Genomic DNA, 21539 nt, shown 5'->3' with positions numbered 1-21539 from the left:
CAGTTAAATATGTATACCTTAAAATAAGATTTCAATGAGTTTTTGATTCTTCTTTCATTGACATGAAAATGGAGGAATGGCAAACACATTCATACATGAGAATTTACAGACTTAGCCAGAGAGAGTTGTGTTTTACACTAGGCATTTTTTTTCAAATTTGATTCAAGAAGAAGGCACATATTTTCCCACATTATGCCTGTTGGCCTCCTTCTCTCTTTAAGAATTTAATAAATTTATGTTGTTCATGATTGATGAACAAGAAAGATAGTAAGAAGAAGATATGGACATTCTATAAAACCCACTTTTGGGTTCAATAATGGATTGTTCATTGGCCTCAAAATTTTTAAAAAATTTATTTTTCATTGAGATAATAAGCACTGATTTATAAACCATGGCCTTTCTGCTGTACTGTTCCCACTCAATCCTGTGGATTCACGACCTTTTAGGTGTTGAGCTTTCCCAGATCTATTTCGTCACCCAGACCTCTCTCAGACACCCACATGAATAACAGACTACCTCTTCCACACACGCTTTCTAAACAATATATCCAAAGCTGCACTATTCGTTCTCGTGTCTAATTTCTTCCTCTTACTGTACTTCCTATTCTTACAAAAGGTGCCTTTAGCTGTCCAGTGTCTAAAACAGAAGCAGGGCAGTTACTCTGGGAGCATTCCTCTTCTTCACCTTTGCCTCACCTCAAATCTTAATGAATTTTTAATTTTACTTTCTCTAAATTCTTCATAGCATCCTCTCTTTTTTTCAAGCTATTACTTGAGATATTGTTGCTTCAGCAAAAAGGAAAATCACATCAACTTGACCTGTCAAGCAGGAAAGGAGTCCCTCTCCCTATTTTTTTATACTAAGAGCTGGGTTTCAGGATCAGTATAACATAACTGAGTGTTGATGAACAGCTAAAAATATTGTTTTTACCTATCTATCTTAAAAAATAGTAGTACATAAGGGAAAACAACCTCAAATATGTAGTATTTTTTTCACGTTAGTCCTAAAATATCATCAATTTATTATCAACGTTTTTATAAGCTGCCATAGAGGTTCCTGATTAATTCTTTTTTTCCTATCAGGAAATAGAAAAGTATCTAATTTTACATGAAACTGAAATGAGAATTGCAAAGAGGAAATGCCTACCAGAAGCTTCATTTTCTTGGGAGAAGTTGAAAGTGTGTAAACATGCCAATCTCTCCTCATCCTGTGTGGTTGAAATGAATGAAACTCAACACATTCACATACCTAAATTATTACTAGTTTCTTGGGCTGAGCTCAGAAAGAAAGCTAAAGCAGCATTAATTACTGTCATGGACTACATGATAGGCTAGAGTTCACCTTTATAGAAGCAGATTAATTTTGCTTTTCAATTTAGTCTGCTCTATAGCTATGACAAGATAAATCATTTCAGAGAGGGTTTGTTAAATCTGATTAGGATTCTTGTTTTAGCAGCTATCAAACTTATAATTGGAGAAGGCAATGGCACCCCACTCCAGTACTCATGCCTGAAAAATCCCACGGATCGAGGAGCCTGGAAGGCTACAGTCCATGGGGTTGCTAAGAGTTGGACACGACTGAGCGACTTCCCTTTCACTTTTCACTTTCATGCATTGGAGAAGGAAATGGCAACCCACTCCAGTGTTCTTGCCTGGAGAATCCCAGGGACGGGGGAGCCTGGTGGGCTGCCATCTCTGGGGTCACACAGAGTCAGACACGACTGAAGTGACTTAGCAGCAGCAGCAGTAAAAAGATGCCAAAAAAGTAACAACTAAAAATCTATGGGAAAGGAATACAGAATGCATTTTTATTCTTCAGATCCCTAGGAAAATGCAAAACCCTCACTGTTTTGAAAGAATTTCCTTGTTGTGATTTCTAGGTGCCTAGAAGGTGACAGATGTGAGCACTAAAATCCTGCTTTCATTTGAACCCCACATCATTTCTCTAATGGATAATATTCTAAATGTCTACAGACATTCTGGTTGTCAAGTCTCAGTTTTCAGCTTTGACCTTTTTCCCTTGTAAGCTTGCACCATTCCTCTTACCTGGATAATTTGCTTTCCTCATTATTAAAAGAGACCCTTAACAAAGTCAGTGAGAAAAATTCCACAGAAATCTAGGGTTCCACTTACAGCTTACACACACCTAGGATTTAGGATAATGACTCAAGATTTACTTCAACTTACCAAAACTTTTTGTATTGCTCTGTTAATATATTAGGTGGGCACAGTAAACACCTTTTTACCAAATTGCTTGCATGGTAGTTTTTCTTTATTTCAGTTGTGCTAAAAAGATTAATATTCTGTTCTGGAAAGATTCTATTAGCAATGGCTGACTACACAGTACAGGGTCCCTTTCCGTATAAATAAATCCCTCTCACTACCTTTAAAATCTATTTTTAAAGATTTTTTTTCCCTCTGACTCATGAATATTTTTTTTTCAGATCTTTTTTTGCTGCTCCGAGGTAATAGGCTTGAGTGTATGGCATGGGCGAGGTAGTCTGGAACAAAGGGCGTGAAGTGAAAGAAAGCTCTAACAATGTACAAATCTTCAGTGAGAAATGCAGTTTAGGATTTCAAAAGTAAAAGCCAAGCTTAAAAAAAAAAAAAAAAAAAAAGACCAAACTAGTTAAAAACTGTTGTGTTAATTAAAATCCTCATTGAGTTAACTGAGAGCAAATTAAAACTTGATTAATTTTTAAGTATTCATTTAATTAAAAAGGTGGCATTTACTGTTATCATTTTTTAAATTATTTTTTCAGCTCAGTGTTTTAAATTCTAAATTCCATTCAGTTCATCCAAGAGACAGATATACTAAATGATATGAACAGTTAATAGAAGCAATACAAACGACTTTTAAGTATGAAAAATGTTCCACCTCACTATTATCATATCAATGTAAATTTGAGCAGATGATCATTTTCTGACCATCATTATAACCAAAATAAATACACAGTGCTATTGAGGATTGCAGGCTCATACACCTGAGAATAAATTGTTTTTTTTTTTTTAATTTTTATTTTATTTAACTTTACAATATTGTATTGGTTTTGCCATATATCAAAAAGAATCTGCCACAGGTATACATGTGTTCCCCATCCTGAACCCTCCTCCCTCCTCCCTCCCCGTACCATCCCTCTGGGTCGTCCCAGTGCACCAGCCCCAAGCATCCAGTATCATGCATCGAACCTGGACTGGTGACTCGTTTCATACATGATATTATACATGTTTCAATGCCATTCTCCCAAATCATCCCACCCTCTCCCTCTCCCACAGAGTCCAAAAGACTGATCTATACATCAGTGTCTCTTTTGCTGTCTCGTATACAGGGTTATTGTTACCATCTTTCTAAATTCCATATATATGCGTTAGTATACTGTATTGGTGCTTTTCTTTCTGGCTTACTTCACTCTGTTAAGATAACCTTTAAGGTTCATATATTTTGATTCAGTAATTCACCTAGATATCTATCTTATTAAAATAATCAGAACCTTAAACAATAGATGTGAATAAATATATCTAGTAAATATTAATTTTAATGGAAAAAACTGATAGCCTGATACTACTAAAATTGATAGTTTTCAATTTTGTTCAAACAAATAATGTTCAAACACTAATAAATACAAAATAATGTTCAAACACTAATACAAAACGTTGTTAAAACATGAATATATAATGACCTCAAATTTTAAATACAAACATATACATATTAGATATAAGACTAAAAGTGAAACTAACAAACAATAATGACTATAAACAGTAATTATTTGTGGGTGATGAGATTACAAATTATGTTTCCTTCATGTTTTTATTTGCCTATAACACATTTATTTTACAACTGGGAAAATAAACATTTTTGAAAATTAATAGAAAAATAGTATACATGATCTTATTTGCAAAGCAGAAATGGAGATGAAGAGAACAAATATACAGATACCAAGTGGGGAAGAGGAGTGGGAGGAATTGGGAGATTGGGACTGACACAGATACACTATTGATATTATGTGTAAAATAAATAACTAACAAGAGCATACTGTTTAACACAGTGAACTCTAGTTAGTGTACTGTGGTTACTTGAATGGGAAGGGAGTCTAAGAGGGAGGAGACACATGTATATGTATGGCTGATTCATTTTCCTATACAGTAAAACTAGTAACATTGTAAAACAACTATACTCCAATAAAAATTAATTTAAAAAAATGGTTTGTATATTATCAGGAAGGAAGTTGACTGCATAGCTGCTAAAGTTTGAGTGAAAACAAGTTTGGAATAAGAGGAAAAGCCTTGAATTATACCTAGTTTTTAATTTGCGTCAAATAGACATTAATGAAAAATAATATATGGTGTGTGATATTATCGTTATTAACAATATTTCAACGCCCTTAATTATATACTGAAGTTGAATGAAAATTCTAAATACACTGTAGTTTATTCAAATAATTTCCCAAACTTATAATGGTTAATATTTTATATTTCACATATCTTCGAATAAAAAAAATAAAGTTTTAAAATACTAGACTTCACACACACACACAAAAACACTGATCTCCTTCCAGTCTAACAAATTCAGCCAGCTTGATAATATGAATATAATTACAAAGTTCTGAAAATATAGACTGTGCTGCCTTACAAGGTTTCTTAATTTATAAAATCTGACTTCTTTAGCTGTTTCTAAACCTAACAAATATTCCATACTTATATTTCTTAGGTTCCTTCTGCTATGTTAGATCCCAAATCAAGTTAGCATAGGGGGTTGGCTTGACTTGGGTGTTCACAAAAAGAACCATATTTCAAAGACAGAATGTGACTTCTGTTTATTGACCACATCTTCACACAGGGAACAAAAAGGAATAGCCCAGCCCTGGGGACTCCACTTCTGCACTGAAGAGGTAGAGATTCTGTGTGAAGGGTTGATGGTGTGATTAGCTGTTGAGAAATAAGCAGCTGGCAGAATTTGGTACTCTCAAGTCCAAAGGAAACCTGTTTTAATAGTGTTAAAGTTTGTACTACAGGCTATAACCAGGGTACTACTAGTGTGGGCTGCAGCTGGGCATACGGTGGCCACAGTTTTGTGCTGAGTCGAATTCAGTTCACTCTCATTTTCTAAGTTAGTGCAATTTCCCATTCTTCCCCGCACACAAGTGGGGGACTTTTTGGAGCTACTGAAATTCTTCTTTTTTTATTCAGCAATAAGAGGGAGGTATATTTTGAGATGTTAAATTTTGACCAGTGAATTTCTATTCATACCCTGACTTTAGTCAAAGAGGCCTGCCTACAGTTCACTGAAAAATTCATGCATTCTCTGATTGCCTTTGATCACACCATTAAATCTACTAGAAATCCCTTATCATTGGTGCCTCCCCACATGTGTTGATGCAGCTCTTTCCAAGTAACACATGGTAATCAACCTCTGAAGTTATAACATTTTATTTACCTCACACCATTGGCCATTTCACTTGGTATTTTCCATGCTAGCTTCTGACTTGTAAGTGACTATAAGGTTTTATACTGCTATTCCAATGTTCCCCAGCCAGACAGACTGAACTATTATTAGTTTTCTGAAAAGAAGGTGTTCTTACTCTAACTTCTGGACCTTTACAAGTGTGATTCTCCTTGCTCATATCATTGTTCTGCTCTGATTCAATTTAATCATGGCTCAACTGCATGCTAGTGCATACATGTACACACACACACACACACACACACGCACGCACAGAGTTATGCCCAGAGTCTTCAAATTTCAGCAAGGACACTTTTCCCAAGAAGACAATTCCTTTTTCCCACCTGGGAGTTGGTTGGGTACTCTTCCTACATGAACCAAAGTGTCCTTTGCACTCCCTATTGTGGATCCTTGCAATTGTGAACTTCATTATCTTAAGTAAAGCCCCAGAAAACATGAATAAATGAATGACTAAATGAATGGATTCCTCAAGTAGTATTTAACTTTTCTTGCATGTAGGTCATCTATATTGAATATTGAAGTTGTGGAGACTAGGGAATGTATCCTTTATTTATTTATTTGAGTTCTCTCACTCATCATTTCACAAATAATAGATTCTCAAAACTTACAGAATTTTTTTGAGAACTAGCTTGGATTTTTCTGTATGTTGTTGACCTCATATGAAGTCATAGAACTCTTCTCTAGAAGTGTCCTTAGAGATCACTTAGCCCAACCTTTTCATTGATATTTCTTTTGGATTTCGCTGTGAGGGTATTTTAGGTATTTTGGCCCAGAGGCAAGATGCATTAGTTAAGGGAGAAAGTGCTAGGAGTGCATAAATGAAGTTAAGGCAAACTTTTTATTGCTTCTTCCTCCTTTTGAAGGGAGATTAGGCAGAAAGGAAAGGAAAGGGAGAGGAGAATTGGGGAGTGAAATAGCCAAAACTGAAAGAGATGTGAATCTAAGGATGAGTCTGGAAGAATCAAGGGTTCAAGTGAGTGGAGGTTGAGAGAGAGGTGATATAGCTTCCTTCATAAGACAATGGAGGCTTCCCTGGGCTGGGGACAAATCAGATAGAAAGTTCGAGTTTGGAAGAGTCTGAATGCAAACCTAATTCCGTCTAGTTCAGGCTCAAAGCAGACCATCCCCAGGAGCATGGAGATTCTACACTCTCCTTAAGAGAATGGACAGGTCAGGGGGCATTGGGGGTACTGGGGAAAAGAGGGGAGGGTTGGGGATTGTTACACTCACTGTGTGTTTCTTTCTCTCACCAGAATTTTATAGAAGAAAGACAGGTTAAACTGAACATCCGAATGAACTTGGAAAGGAAAACAGGAACATATCATCCGAAAGTTGAAAACAGGGTCAAGAGAGTGCATGGGGCTTCCCTGGTGGCTCAAATGGTAAAGAGTCTGACTGCAATGTAAGAGAGCCTGTTTCGATCCTTGGTTCGGGAATATCCCCTGGAGAAGGAAATGGCAAGCCACTCCAGTATCTTTGCCAGGAGAATTCCATGGACAGAGGGGCCTGGAAGGCTACAATCCACGGGGTTGCAAAAAGTCTAAGGATCATTATATCCTTAGATATAATGATATAATTATATCATAGAGGAGCATTGTTCTTAACTACTGGAAAAGTACACGGTAATAATATAACTTGAGTGGTTACAGTGCCCAGGCAAGGAACCTCAGTTGATTGCTTAGGAGGACATTTATGTTTTTATTGTATGAATCAATAAATACATACAGGTCCTTTAGGAACAGCTAAATGAGTTCTTTTTCCCACTTAGATCTGTCTATCCACACCGTTTTCAAGAAGCACTACCTCTGTGGAGTTCTGTTCTCCCAAAGCCTCGGATACTGGGAGATCAGCTGAAGTCACTAAAATTGCCCTTGAGCCAAAAATAAAAGTAGTTACAGAATTGTTTTTATATGTGTATTTCTGGAAACAACAGATTCCTAATTTTATTAACTTACATGTGACCCACAATTTATTAAAATATCTTTCAATTTCCTAGTCCCAGTTTGCTGATAATATCATGCAAACAAAGACCAGTGATTTGGCAATTTTTATTTTCATTTATCTTGTCACTGATAAGGTATTGATATAATAATTGGGCTAATATTCTGAAAATTATTGATGTGCTTTCTCTTTTGCTTTTCTGAGTATGAGACCTCCACTTTGCTTGCCAAAAGGTAAGGAGTGAGAAATGTGGTAAGAATTAGGATTTGCCGGGGCTTCTCCGGTGGCTCAGTGGTAAAGAATCCACCTGCTAATGCAGGAGACATGGGTTTGATTCTTGGTCTGGGAAGATCCTACATGCTGTGAGACAAGTTCATGTGCCACAACTATTGAGCCTGTACTCTAGACCCTGGAAGCCATAACTACTGAGCCCATGTGTCATAACTACTGAATCCTCTGCATTCTAAAGCCTGTGCTCCACAACAAGAGAAGAAGTTGCCACAATGAGAAGCTGGTGCACCACAAACTAGGTAGTAGCCCTCAGTTCGCCACAACTAGAGAAGAGCCCACACAACAACGAAGACCCAGCACAGCCAAAAGTAAATAAATTTTTTAAAAAGAATTAGGATTTGTCATAGAAGGTATTAAAAGACATGCAAAAAATAAGACTGTTATGTGAGACAACAGATTTGAAATCCAGGTTCACTAAAAGCATAGAAATGGCCAAAATGGGAAGGTGTGTCAGACAACTGAAGCATAGGAGGACTTCAGAGCCTACTCAGATCCTACATGATCCTGTAGGGATCATGAAAAGAAACCACACTAGTTTTTATCAGTGAGGAGTACAGAATAAGATAGTAAAATTAATGACCCTGAGGTTTTAACTCTTCAAGTCATCTTCAGTCCCACTTGGCAAGGATGCAAATTTGAGAACCAAGGAGCCTACCACAAGGCTCACTGTGATGGCACTGGAGAGATAAGATCTTGAGCTACACAGGCCTTACTCATTATCTAAGAGTTCCAGCAGGGTAATCTGTAATCAAGTGAACAAGAGACCTAGCCTGCGACATGAGATGGCATCACACCTCTAGACTTTGACTGTTGCTCTCTGATACGAGGTTCTGTAAGATATACTCTGCTCTCTGATACTTTGACACCATTCTCGGGTGGAAGTGAGCTAATAATAATGAGCTAAGAGACAGGAGATATTAAGAATGTTTTCCTTGACAATAATATGAGCCAAGGCTTCCGTTGCGACCCCCTCTCTGGTGTGAGCCTCGCCAGCCCCTCCCCCAGGAGACTGTTGCAATCGGCCAGCCCCTGCTCCTTGGTAACCATGTGTGACCGAAAGGCTGAGATCAAGAACGCCCATATGTCTAAGGAGATGCAACAGGACTTGGTGGAGCGTGCTACTCAGGCATTGGAGAGATATAATATAGAGAAGGACATTGCGGCCCATATCAAGGAGTTCAACAAGAAGTACAACCCCACCTGGCGCTGCATCGTGGGGAGGAACTTCGGTAGTTACGTGACACGTGAAACCAAACACTTTATCTACTTGGGCCAAGTGGCCATTCTCCTGTTCAAATCTGGTTAAAAGCACTGCCACACACCCAGTGATCCATCCAAAAACAAGGACTGCAGCCTAAATTCCAAATACCAGGGACTGAAGCCTTCAGCCTTGCCTAAGGGAACACCTCCACCTTTGAACCTGTCTGGTGTTTTGTAGAGGGCATTCTCTGTACTAGTTTGTGGTTATAAAGCAATTAGCAAAACAGCTTACATTTGTATTTATTTTCTATTCCACACTTCCCTGCCTCATGTTTTTTCTCTTCAAAATCCATTCCTTTAAAGAAATAAATCTGTTGGAGAAGTGTGTGTTAATAACCATTTGTTCAAATAATATAAAGTTGAAGATGGCCTATTATTTGATCTTGGGTAGGTTGGTGGGGGTGATTCCTTGAAGTTTCTGTGGGATGTAACAGACTAGCCTGTTCAACACATTTGAGTTTCATTCTTGTCCATCCTGTTCCTGTTGTGCATGGAAGAATACTACTCAGAAGTGTGTCTTGAGAAATGCATGGCAGAGAAACTACTGGATTAACTCTTACTCCTAATCTGATAAACACATTACTTAAGTGCTTCTTTGGGATAACTGCTATAGAGTGTTCTGGGCCTTAGGCCTCAGAGATGATGAATGTGTAGTAGAACTCCTTTAAGCTTTCTATGGCGCAAAATGTAAATAAGCTGGAGAGAAAGTTGGGCTAGTGAGACATTTGTTGGGCTCTAGACATTTCCCCTCCCCTGCCTTGGCCAAAATACACTCTAAAGATTAAAGGTGGTCTTAAAGGGAAAAAGCTCTTGAACAGCGGCCCTCCATGTGATTTTAGTAAAGTTTTCAGGAATTTTTTTTTTTTTTTTAAAGAATGTTTTCCTTGACAATAAACTATTTAAGGGCTTCCCTGGTGTCTCAGTGGTAAAGAATCCGCCTGCAATGCAGGAGATGAGGGTTTGATCCCTGGGTCGGGAGGATTCCCTGGGTCGGGAGGATTCCCTGGAGAAGGAAATGGCAGCCAACTCTTGTCTTCTTGCTGGGAAATCCCATGGACAGAGGAGCTTGGAGGGCGACATTCCATGGGGTTGCAAAAGAGTTGGAAATGACTTAGTAACTAAACAACAACAGCAACAAAAACAAACATTATTTAAAGGGACTAACTGAAACTGCAGAGTTGAAAAAGAAAAGAATTGAATGGATCAGGCATCAAATTAATATTCTAAAGCTGTGGTATGCTTGAGGTTAAGGGAAAAGATAGTGTTAGTAATGGGAGAAAAAAAGAGTTGTATTGTCTTTGCACATTTAAGCACAGTGTAAGTTAAACCTTTTTTACACAGTTCATGGGGTTCTCATGGCTAGTATATGGAGTGGTTTGCCATTCCCTCTTCCAGTGGATCATGTTCTCTCAGAACTTTCTACTATGACCCGTCCTCCTTGGGTAGCTCTACATGGCATGGCTCATAGCTTCATTGAGTTACATATACCGATTCAATGGACATGAATTTGGGCAAACTCCTGGAAAGGACAGAATTTCACTTTCATTTTTGGCATTATGGCATATTAGATAATTCAAAAAATTCTGGGTACAAAGTATCTAGGAATGTTGGATAAAATGTAGCAAACCTTCATTTTAGACTCAGAACTAAGCTTCCAAGAGAGGAAGGGGAATAACCAGGAATCAAGAGTGAAAAGTTAAGCTAAAATCCAGAAAGAAAGCTGATGTAGACATCCTGGATGCTTTGGAAAGGTTTCACAATCTTAATGACTAAGTATTAATGGTTCTATAAGCTTAGGCCAGAAAGCACCATGCAAAGAAGGATCCATGAAAGACTGGACTCCTGGTGAAAGATGAACTCAAGCACAAGTGAATTCATCTATCTTGAGCTGAGCTTGAGTGGAAAAATGTGTCCTCCTGAAAATCCATTATTGTTAGCTTATATTCACATGGGTTTAAAGTTCAAATCTATACTCTGTAGATGGTTTTAGAGGCCCTAAATTAAAAATTATACTCAGCGATTGGTATTCATTGATTCATATTGGAACAGGACACTGGCAGAAGGAAATAGAATGTCTCAAGGATCCCAGAGATAAGCCCTGCCAAATATGAACCCCAAGTACACAATTACAAAATACATGAGGAAGAATCAGCAACATGCTCAATTAAAATAAGACCTGCAAATACAACAAATAATTTAGTTACTGAATGTAACAGCAAATTTGGAAAATGCAACAGTGGCCACAGGACTGGAAAAGGTCAGTTTTCATTCCAATCCCAAAGAAAAACAATGGCAAAGAATGCTCAAACTACCACACATATATTTAAAATGCTTAGAGAAAAATAGGGTGAAACATGGGACAGAACAATGTCTTTTTCAAAGACAGTCATAAATTTAAAAAGAAGTTATATGATAAATACATATTAGGGATGTAATGTACAACAAGGTTAATATAACTGATGCTGCTCTATATTGTGTATGAAAGTTGTTAAGAGAGTAAATTCTAAGAGTTCTCATCATAAGGAAATTTGTTTTCATTTTCTTTTATTTTGTATCTGAATGACATGATGGATGTTTACTAAACTTATTATGGTACTCATTGCATGATGTATGTAAGTCAAATTATTATGCTGAATATCTTAAACTTATACAGTGTTTTATGTAAATTATCTCATGAAAACTGGAAGAAAAAAATAACAAAGAAATAAAGAATATTAATAAATTAAAATTTAAAATTCAATTGAAGGCTTAAATAACAGGTTTACCAGATACCAGCTAAAGGGATAGCTAATAAATAAATATTATGTTTTTAAAGAAGTATGCAGAATTTATCACAGTGGCACAAGATGAAAAATATGACAGTACTTAATGGATTTGAAAGAGTGAATGAGAATCTAACTGGGCTTCTGATAAAAAATTCTATATAATGAAAAAAGGTAAAAGAGAAAAAAAAACATGTTTTGTAGAATAAAAAAAGCATGGATCTTCAGATTGAGGGAAGCTACTAAATCTTAATCAAGTAAATAAAGAGGAATACATAGTTAGATATAAAACATCATGGTGAAACTACAGAACACTAAATAGAACAAGTATTTCAAAAGCAGCCTGAAAGAAAGGCAGATTTTTCTCCAAAGGATGATAATTAGAGTGACTGTAAACATCTCAAGAGCATCATTAAGAATTAGGAGACATTGGACCAGTTCTATGTACTAAGAGAAAATGCTGTCAAGTAGAATTTTACTCAAGGGAAAAATATACTTAGGTCAAAACAGCACTAATAATTTGCTATCGAATTTTCATTTTTTTCAGTGAATGAAAAAAGTGCTAAAGCACTAAAATTTTTCAGTTACTTAAAATAAAATTATTTCAGAGAAAAGACATGAAGCTCAAAAGGTATTGGTGGGAAAATGGTTAAAATTTAAGGTGATCCAAACAATCACTGATGGTATAAAACAGTAACAACTATTGATTTTAATGGTAAAAAAATTGAGATGGAAAAATATACTAGATAAAAATAACATAGAGGAGAGGAGAGAATCATTGTAGATAAGTACACATATTAAACATTTGAAAGTCCACCACTGAAAAACAGAAATATAGCATTTAAATTTTATGGTCGAGAGGAAGAGAAGTAGGAACTGAATAATCTCTACACCAAAAGAAAGTTTTCCAAAAAAAGCATAAAAAAAAGCAGAATATGTAGAGTGCAGGGGAACAGAAAGTCTTCCATGTTTCTAGTGTGAATCTAAATCAGCACAAAAATTCTGAAGCACAACAGGCAATATTTTAAAGATTAAGTATTAATCACTTCCTGGAAGCACAATTCTATCTCTAGGTATGTAGACTAGAATAATACCTCTTAAGCTATCTATGATTTAAAACAACTTTTACAATGTGTAATCCACTGCAGAACAATAATTTTGCAAGAATGCAAAATCATATGATGTGGCAGCAATGTCAAATTGCTGTAAAGTTTTCACTTGCTTGCTCTCAGTGCTTGTACTACCTCACCAGAGATAATTCATTGATACTGGCCCACACTATATTTTGAAGAGCATTGCTCTATACAAAGTCTTAAACACATCCGTAGGGAGAAATATATCACAGTAATCAATGTAGCACTGCTTGAAATAGCAAAACAAAACAATATAGCTAAATGTTCCCCAAAGAATGGATAAATTGAAGAATATTCATACATCTAATAATATTTAGTGATGTGAATGAATGATCTAGAAGTAAAGGTATCAGAGTAGATAAATATTAAAGGTAACACAATGCTGAGTATAAAAAAGCAATCTGAAGAATTCATCTTATATGATAGTGTTTTGTAACATAAAATGATGTCATGGTTTCTTGAGGAATATATATTCTTAGGGAGGTATAAAGACATGCATAGGAGTGGTAAGCACCGAATTCAGGATAGTTACTACTTCTGGATGGTGGGAAAGAAAGAAAACACTACTGGGGAGTGTTCATGAACTCTATTTGTACTTTTGTACTTTAGTTGAGCAGAAGTTTCAAGTGTGTTCATTATACCACTCACATATTTTTGTATGTTTGAAGCATTTCATAATTTAAAATGGAAGAAGATACATTAATAAAAATATTTCTTAAATTGAGAGTAAAAATTACCACCATGTAGCTTAAATGTCAGCAATCATTCAGATCTGCCATTCTTTAACAAACCTGAAGAGTTTTGTTTTCAGTTTGCATGCTAAGTCACTTCAGTTGTGTTTGACTCTTTGCAACCCTGTGGACCATAGCCCTCTGCCAGGCTCCTCTGTCCATGGAATTTTACAGGCAAGGATATTGGAGTGGGTTGCCATTTCCTACTCCAGGGATCTTCCCAACCCAGGGATTTTTCACATTTAAAAAGAAACTCAAATTGTATTCAGTTAATATCTCAAGCTAGTATAAGTGTAATACCAACAGTTTCTGGGCACTTATACCCTGTGTTGAGTCCTACCTTTACACACAGCAAGTTTTTCTAGGTACTAGTGTGCAGGAAGACTGGAGTCCCTCAGAGGAGATTTTTATAGGAAGATTCTAATAACAAAGCAAAGTGCTATGCCTCCCACACTGGGATTCAAGCTTAATTAATATACACTTTTCATTTTCTTATTCAGCACTTATAAACATTGCCTACAAACATGGTAATTGTAAATAAATAGGCAATTGTTTTACTCTGTTGACTGTTTATATAAAAGACATTAAAAATATATCACTCAAGGGACTCAGTTAATAACTTAACACTAGTTAGGATTTGCCTCATTGATCAGGATGACTTGTGAATTCTTTGTTCAATTCTCCTGAGACTTAAAATATATAGGAAGATTCTCAAATGTTAGGTGATGAGGCAAAGTCACAATCTTATCCTTAAGAATCATATTATCTCTGTACACACAGGAAGTATTATGTATCAACTGTTACTCTTAATTATATTTACTTAAATTTATGCAGGACCCTTAATCCAGAGCAATTGAGTCATTTTATTTATTGATAAGGTAATAAAACAATGAGGTTATTAAACTCTCCCATTGCTATCCAGTATTCTCATTCTTTTTAAAAGACTGTGATCAGCAAAAAGTCCTAGCTCTGAGAGAATGTTTAGGAACGTAATTATAATTATAAAAGGACATGCAAAAATGTACAAATGATCCACACTTTAAATACACTGGCAAAAAAAGTACAACTTTTTTCTTAGATTGCTTGTAAGTTAATTTTCAACTAATTAACAAAATGATTTCCTATTTCACACTAAATTAGAAGTTGCTGAATTAGAGATAGGAAAGTTGCTGAGAAGAGTTTCTAATACTATGGTTTTCTAAACTGTCTTCAAATCCAAAGTATTCCTAGAGTGGAAATCAGGTATACTTCAAAAAATAAAAAGCCAAAGATTTCATTTGTATACTGGCTATGACAGGCATGATTTAACACTTTGAATTTTTCCACATTAGTCTGATTTGCATTTTTAAGGTTTGGTTTATACCTCAATGGAATAAAAGAGTGAAATTTAACTCCATCTAACTTATGTATATTAAATAAACCTTGTGTTCTTTACATGCTAACCTGTGGGTGCCTGTTCAGTTGTGTCCTACTCTTGGCAACCCCATGGACTACAGCTTGCCAGGCTCCTTTGTCCATGGAATTTTCCAGGCAAGAATACTGGAGTGGGTTGCCATTTCCTACCCCAGGGAATCTTCCCAACCCAGGTATCAAACACACATCTCCTGTGTCTCCATAATTGGCAGGCAAATTATTTACCACTGAGCCCAAAGCCTTTGACTGTGTGGATCACAACAGACTGTGAAAAAACTTCAAGAGACAGGAATACCAGACCACCTGACTTGCCTCCTGAGAAATCTGTATGCAGGTCAAGAAGCAACAGTTACAACTGAACATGGAACAAGCAACTGGTTCCAAATTGGAAAAGGAGTACGTCAAGGCTGTATATTGTCACCCTAGTTATTTAACTTATATGCAGAGTACATCATGCAAAATGCCAGGTTGGATGAAGTACAAGCTGGAATCAAGAGTGCCGGGAAAAATATCAATAACCTCAGATATGCTGATGACACCACCCTTATGGCAGAAAGTGAAGAACTAAAGAGCCTCTTGATGAAAGTGAAAGAGGAGAGTGAAAAAGTTGGCTTAAAACTCAACATTAAGAAAACTAACTAAGATCATGGCATCCAGTCCCATCACTTCATGGCAAAAAGATGGGGAAATAATGGAAACAGTGATAGACTTTATTTTGGGGGGCTCCAAAATCACTGCAGATGGTGACTGCAGCCATGAAATTAAAAGACGCTTGCTCTTTGGAAGAAAAGCTATGACCAACCTAGACAGCATATTAAAAAGCAGAGACATTAATTTGCCAACAAAAGTCCATCTAGTCAAAGCTATGGTTTTTCCAGTAGTTATGTATGGATGTGAGAGTTGGACTAAAAACAAAGCTGAGTACCGAAGAATTGATGCTTTTGAATTGTGGTGTTGGAGAAGACTCTTGAGAGTCCCTTGGACTGCAAGGAGATCCAACCAGTCGATCCTAAGGGAAATCAGTCCTGAATATTCATAGGAAGGACTGATGCTGAGGCTGAAACTCAAATACTTTGGCCACCTGCTGCAAAGAACTGACTCATCTGAAAAGACCCTGATGCAGCCTGGTGTGCTGCAGTCCATGGGGTCGCAAAGAGTCAGAAACGCCTGAGCGACTGAAATGAACTGAACTGAGCCATTTGTGTCACTGACTTGTTTTATAATTTCAGTCAAATACCATGTTTGCCTCCCTGGGTCTTGGATTCCTCATCTGTAAAATGGATAGATCAGATTATTTGAGTATCCATTCCCTCTCAGTCTTTCTACACCATCAGTTGTGCTGGCCTGTTTGTCCTGACAGGGTTTGTCATTGGCTGCAGTTTCACCCTCTTCACATCAGGTTGGTCTGTGTGGCAGAATGAAAGAAATAAATAAAGAAAGAAAAAAAGCAAGCAGTAAAGAAGTGCAAATTCTGTAAACATCTATAAAGATGATCCTTGTCCTTGGGGTTTCTCTTTAGCATAAGGAAAACATAAAATGGTAGAAAATATTTGTACAATTCATATTACAAAGAAATACTTTTCTAATGAGAAAAGTATTCTATTTTTTCCCAAAAATGCCTCTTGCTTTTCAGCTTAAAAGAATTATAGTCATTCTAGGATTTTCATTCTAAAGGGGAAAATTCAATTATCCTATCTATACTGCAGCGTGGACTTTCAGTTTCTGTATGGTTCTGTTCTTTTTGGTTTTGTAAGTGTGTTTCTCAGGTTTATATTAAGTGAGAGTCCAATAAATGTGAAGTTAAAGGTTGGGGAACACTGTGATTGATAACCAGGGGAATAAAAGAAGCCGAGTGAGAGAGAAGCAGAGACCCATGTCTTGGCTTTAAGAAGTTAGACAAACTGAAGCCACAAGTCTCCAGCAGAGATTTCTCTGGCCTAGATAATAGAGGAATGAAGGGCAAGACAGAAAAACACAAAACAAAGTCATAAATATAAAGCTGAGCTGAGTGAGGATTTCAGAGTATTAACACTGTTCTCAAATCAGATGTACAAACTGTGTTTGGACAACACTTGCCTCATGACCAACATGAGTGTAATCTTTCTAATGGATTAAGTGTGTTATTCATGTACAACACAATAATGGCCTTTTGAAATTCAATGTGAATTAGTTCTATATGCAGTAATTGTTAAAATTCAGTTTATCAGTTCCTTTCAGTCAGTTGCGTCCGACTCTTTGCAACCCCATGGACTGCAGCACACCAGGCTTCCCTGTCCATCACCAACTCCCAGAGCCTACTCAAACTCATGTCCATCCTGTCAGTGATGCCATCCAACCATCTCATCCTCTGTCATCCCCTTCTCCTCCCACCTTCAATCTTTCCCAGCATCAGGATCTTTCAAATGATTCTTTGCATCAGGTGGCCTGAGTATTGGAATTTCAGCTTCAACATCCATCCTTCCAATGAATGTTCAGGATGGACTTCCTTTAGGATAGACTGGTTGGATCTCCTTGCAGTCCAAGGGACTCTCAAGAGTCTTCTCCAATACCACAGTTCAAAAGCATCAATTCTTTGGTGCTGAGCATTCTTTATAGCCCACCACTCACATCCATACATCCATATATTAGTTTATGAATAAGGCAAAAAACCGTTTGCATTCATTAAAGGGATATGTAACTTAGAATTTTTTTCTAATTTCCTTTTTTCTCTTTAAAGCTCTTATACATGTACCCCAATGTTCATTGCAGCACTATTTACAATAGCCAGAACATGGAAGTAACCTAGATGTCCACTGACAGATAGATAAAGAAGCTGCAGTACACATATACAGTGGAATATTCAGTTCAGATGTTCAGTCGCGTCGGAATCTTTGCGACCCCATGAACCGCAGCACTGTTTCCCCATCTATTTGCCGTGAAGTGATGGGACCGGATGCCCTCATCTTAGTCTGCTGAATGTTGAGCTTTAAGCCAACTTTTTCACTCTCCTCTTTCACTTTCATCAAGAGGCTCTTTAGTTCTTCTTCACTTTCTGCCGTAAGGGTGGTGTCATCAGCATATCTGAGGTAATTGAATATTAGTCAGCCATAAAAAAGGAACACATGTGAGTCAGCTGAACTGAGGTGGGTGAATCTCTAGCTTGTAATACAGAGTGAAGTATACCAGAAAGATAAAAACAAATATCATATATTAACACATATATATGAAATCTAGAAAAATGGTACTGATGAACCTATTTGTAGGGCAGGAATAGAGAGGCAGACACAGAGAACAGTCATGTGGACTCGTCAGGGGAAGGAGAGCGTGGGACAAATTGACGGAGTGATGTTGACATATATACACTGTCATATGTAAAGCAACATTGACAGTTACTATATATAAAATATAAGTTAGATAGTGAGTGAGAAGCTGCTATATAACAGAGAGGCCAGGCTCATGCTCTGTGATGATCTAGAGAGGTGGATGAGGAGGTGGAGTGGAAGGGAGGACCAAGAGAGAGGAGATAGATTAATATATATACTTATGACTGATTCATGCTCTTGTATGGCAGAAACAAATAAAACATTGCAAAGCAATTATCCTCCAGTTTAAGATAATTAAATCATAGAAATACATATAATTTTAGCCTTCTTAATTCTGATAATCATAAGCCTGAAAATTTATGGAGCATTTTAATGCTTATCTATGTTTATTTTTACAATAAAAATGAAAGAATATATTAATGTTAATATTTCCAGTTTAATCTCCTTTTAGTAAAGCAATATTAATCTATCCTATTCAACTATCCTGGACCGGAGGAAGTGAGGCCCTGGAGCAGTGGCTGCGAGGCGCTGGAGCAGTTGTGAGGAGATACCCCCACGGCCAAGGTCAGGAGCTGTGGCCGCGCTTTGCTGGAGCAGCTGTGAAGAGATAGCCCAAGTTCAAGGTCAGAGAACCCCCAGCAAGATGGTAGGTGTTGGAGCCATGGCTGTGTGGCACTGGAGCAGCTCTGAGGAAATATCCCACAACCAAAGGAAAAGGAGAAGCCCCAGCAAGATGGTAGGAGGGGCGAATTCACATTTAGAATCAAACTCCATTCCTGCCAGAGATGCTCAGAGGGTTCAAACAAATCTTGTGCACACCAGGACCCAGGGACCACACAGAGACTGAGACAGAAATGTGTTGGAGCATCTCCTGTGGAGGAATGGGTCAGCAGTGGACTGCCACTGGGGCAGGGGCTCTCAGTGCAGCAGACTTGGGTATGGCATAAGCCCTCTTGGAGGAGGTTGCCATTAACCCTATCAAAGAGCTGCCAGAACTTACACAGTACTGGGAAATAGGCTCTTGGAGGGCACAAACAGAACCTTGTGCACCAGGACCCAGGAGAAAGAAGCGGTGACCCCAAAAGAGACTGACCCAGACTTGCCGGGGAGTGTCCAGGAGTCTCCAGCAGAGGCATGAATCAGTGGTGGCCTGCTGCAGTATTGAGGGTCAGTGAGTATAGCAGTACACGCATGGGATCTTTTGAAGGAGATTGCCATTATCTTCATTACCTCCACTATAGTTTGGCCCCAGGTGAATAGCAGGGAGAAAACACAGCTCCACCCATCAATAGAAAATTGAATTAAAGATTTATTGAGCATGGCCCCGCCCATCAGAACAGGACCCAGTTTCCCCCTCAGTCTCTCCCATCAGGAAGCTTCCATAAGCCTCTTATCCTTCTCCATCAGACAGACTGAAACCATGATCACAGAAAACTAACCAATCTGATCACATGGACTACAGCCTTGTCTAACTCAATGAAACTATGAGCCATGCTTTGTAGGTCTACCCAAGACGGACAGGTCATGGTGGAGAGTTCTGACAAAATGTGTTCCACTGGAGAAGGGTAATGGCAAATCACTTCATTATTCTTGCCTTGAGAACCCCATGAACAGTATAAAAAGGCAAAAAGATAGGACACTGAAAGATGGACTCCCCAGGTCAATAGGTGCCCAATATACTACTGGAGATCAGTGGAGGAATAACTCCAGAAAGAATGAAAGGATAGAGCCAAAGTAAAAACAGCATGCAGTTGTGGATGTGACTGGTGATGGAAGCAAAGTCCAATGCTGTAAGAAGCAATATTGCATAGGAACCTGGAATGTTAGTTAGGTCCATGAATTAAGGCAAATTGGAAGTGGTCAAACAGGTGATGGCAAGAGTGAACGTCAACATTCTAGGAATCAGCGAACTACAATGGACTGGAATGGGTGAATTTAACTCAGATACCATTATATCTACTACTGTGGACAGGAATCCCTTAGAAGAAATGGAGTAGCCATCATGGTCAACAAAAGAGTCTGAAATGCAGCTCTTGGATGCAATCTCAAAAACGACAGAATGATCTCTGTTCAGTTCCAAGGCAAACCATTCAATATCACAGTAACCCAAGTCTATCCCCTGACCAGTAATGCTGAAGAAACTCATGTTGAAGGGTTCTATGAAGACCTACAAGACCTTCTAGAACTAACACCCAAAAAAGATGTCCTTTTCATTATAGGGGACTGGAATGCAAAAGTAGGAAGTCAAGAAATACCTGGATTAACAGGCAAATTTTGCCTTGGAGTACAGAATGAAACAGGGCAAAGGCTAACAGAGTTTTGCCAAGAGAACACACTGGTCATAGAAAACACCCTCTTCCAACAATACAAGAGAAGACACTACACGTGGACATCACCAGATGGTCAATAACGAAATTAGATTGATTATATTCTTTGCAGCCAAAGAAGGAGAAGCTCTATACAGTCGGGAAAAACAAGACAGGGAGCTGACTGTGGCTCAGATCATGAAAACTTGTTATTGCCAAAATTAGCTTTCCATTGAAGAAAATAGGGAATACCATTTAGGTATGACCTAAATCAAATCCCTTATGATTATACAGTGGAAATGAGAAATAGATTCAAGGGATTAGATCTGATAGACAGAGTGCCTCATGAACTATGGATGGAGGTCCATGACATTGTACAGGAGGCAGGAATCAAGACTATCCCCAAGAAGAAGAAATGCAAAAAAGCAAAATGGCTGTCTGGGGAGGCCTTACAAATAGCTCTGAAAAGAAGAGAAGTGAAAAGCAAAGAAAAGGAAAGATATACCCATTTGAATGCAGGTTCCAAAGAATAGCAAGGAGAGATAAGAAAGCCTTCCTCAGTGATCAGTGCAAAGAAACAGAGGAAAACAACAGAATGGGAAACACTAGAGATCTCTTCCAGAAAATGAGAGCTATCAAGGGAACATTTATGCAAAGATGGTCACAATAACACACAGAAATGGTATGGACCTAACATAAGCAGAAGATACTAAGAAGAGGTGGCAAAAATGGACAGAGGAATTATACAAAAAAAGATCTTCATGACCCAGATAATCATGATGGTGTGACCACTCACCTAAATAAAGCCAGACATCCTGGAATGTGAAGTCAAGTGGGCCTTAGAAAGCATCACTACAAGCAAAGCTAGTGGATGTGATGGAATTCCAGTTGAGCTATTTCAAATCCTGAAAGATGATGCTGTGCCAGCATATTTGGAAAA

The 21539-nt window shown here is 37.8% G+C and overlaps 2 protein-coding genes across 3 annotated transcripts in view; one reads left to right on the top strand and one right to left on the bottom strand.

Annotated features, from left to right (window-relative positions):
- Positions 1–21539, bottom strand: part of KCNH7 (potassium voltage-gated channel subfamily H member 7) — a 535441-nt gene that overhangs the window by 245196 nt on the left and 268706 nt on the right. The window lies entirely within an intron of this gene.
- On the top strand, positions 8367–9266 carry LOC109567050 (dynein light chain 1, cytoplasmic-like). The gene has a single exon (XM_070800571.1). It carries the CDS (start codon positions 8636–8638, stop codon positions 8996–8998), a length of 363 nt encoding a protein of 120 aa, XP_070656672.1. The 5' UTR covers positions 8367–8635; the 3' UTR covers positions 8999–9266.

The sequence above is a fragment of the Bos indicus genome, chromosome 2 (genome assembly GCF_029378745.1).
Source record: "Bos indicus isolate NIAB-ARS_2022 breed Sahiwal x Tharparkar chromosome 2, NIAB-ARS_B.indTharparkar_mat_pri_1.0, whole genome shotgun sequence".
NCBI lineage: Eukaryota > Metazoa > Chordata > Mammalia > Artiodactyla > Bovidae > Bos > Bos indicus.
Note: the sequence above shows the minus strand (reverse complement) of the source record. Positions and strands in the feature narration are given on the sequence as shown.

Bases quoted from the DNA above. Each gene is read 5' to 3' on its own strand.
- LOC109567050 (XM_070800571.1), top strand. From the start codon at position 8,636: ATGAGCCAAGGCTTCCGTTGCGACCCCCTCTCTGGTGTGAGCCTCGCC.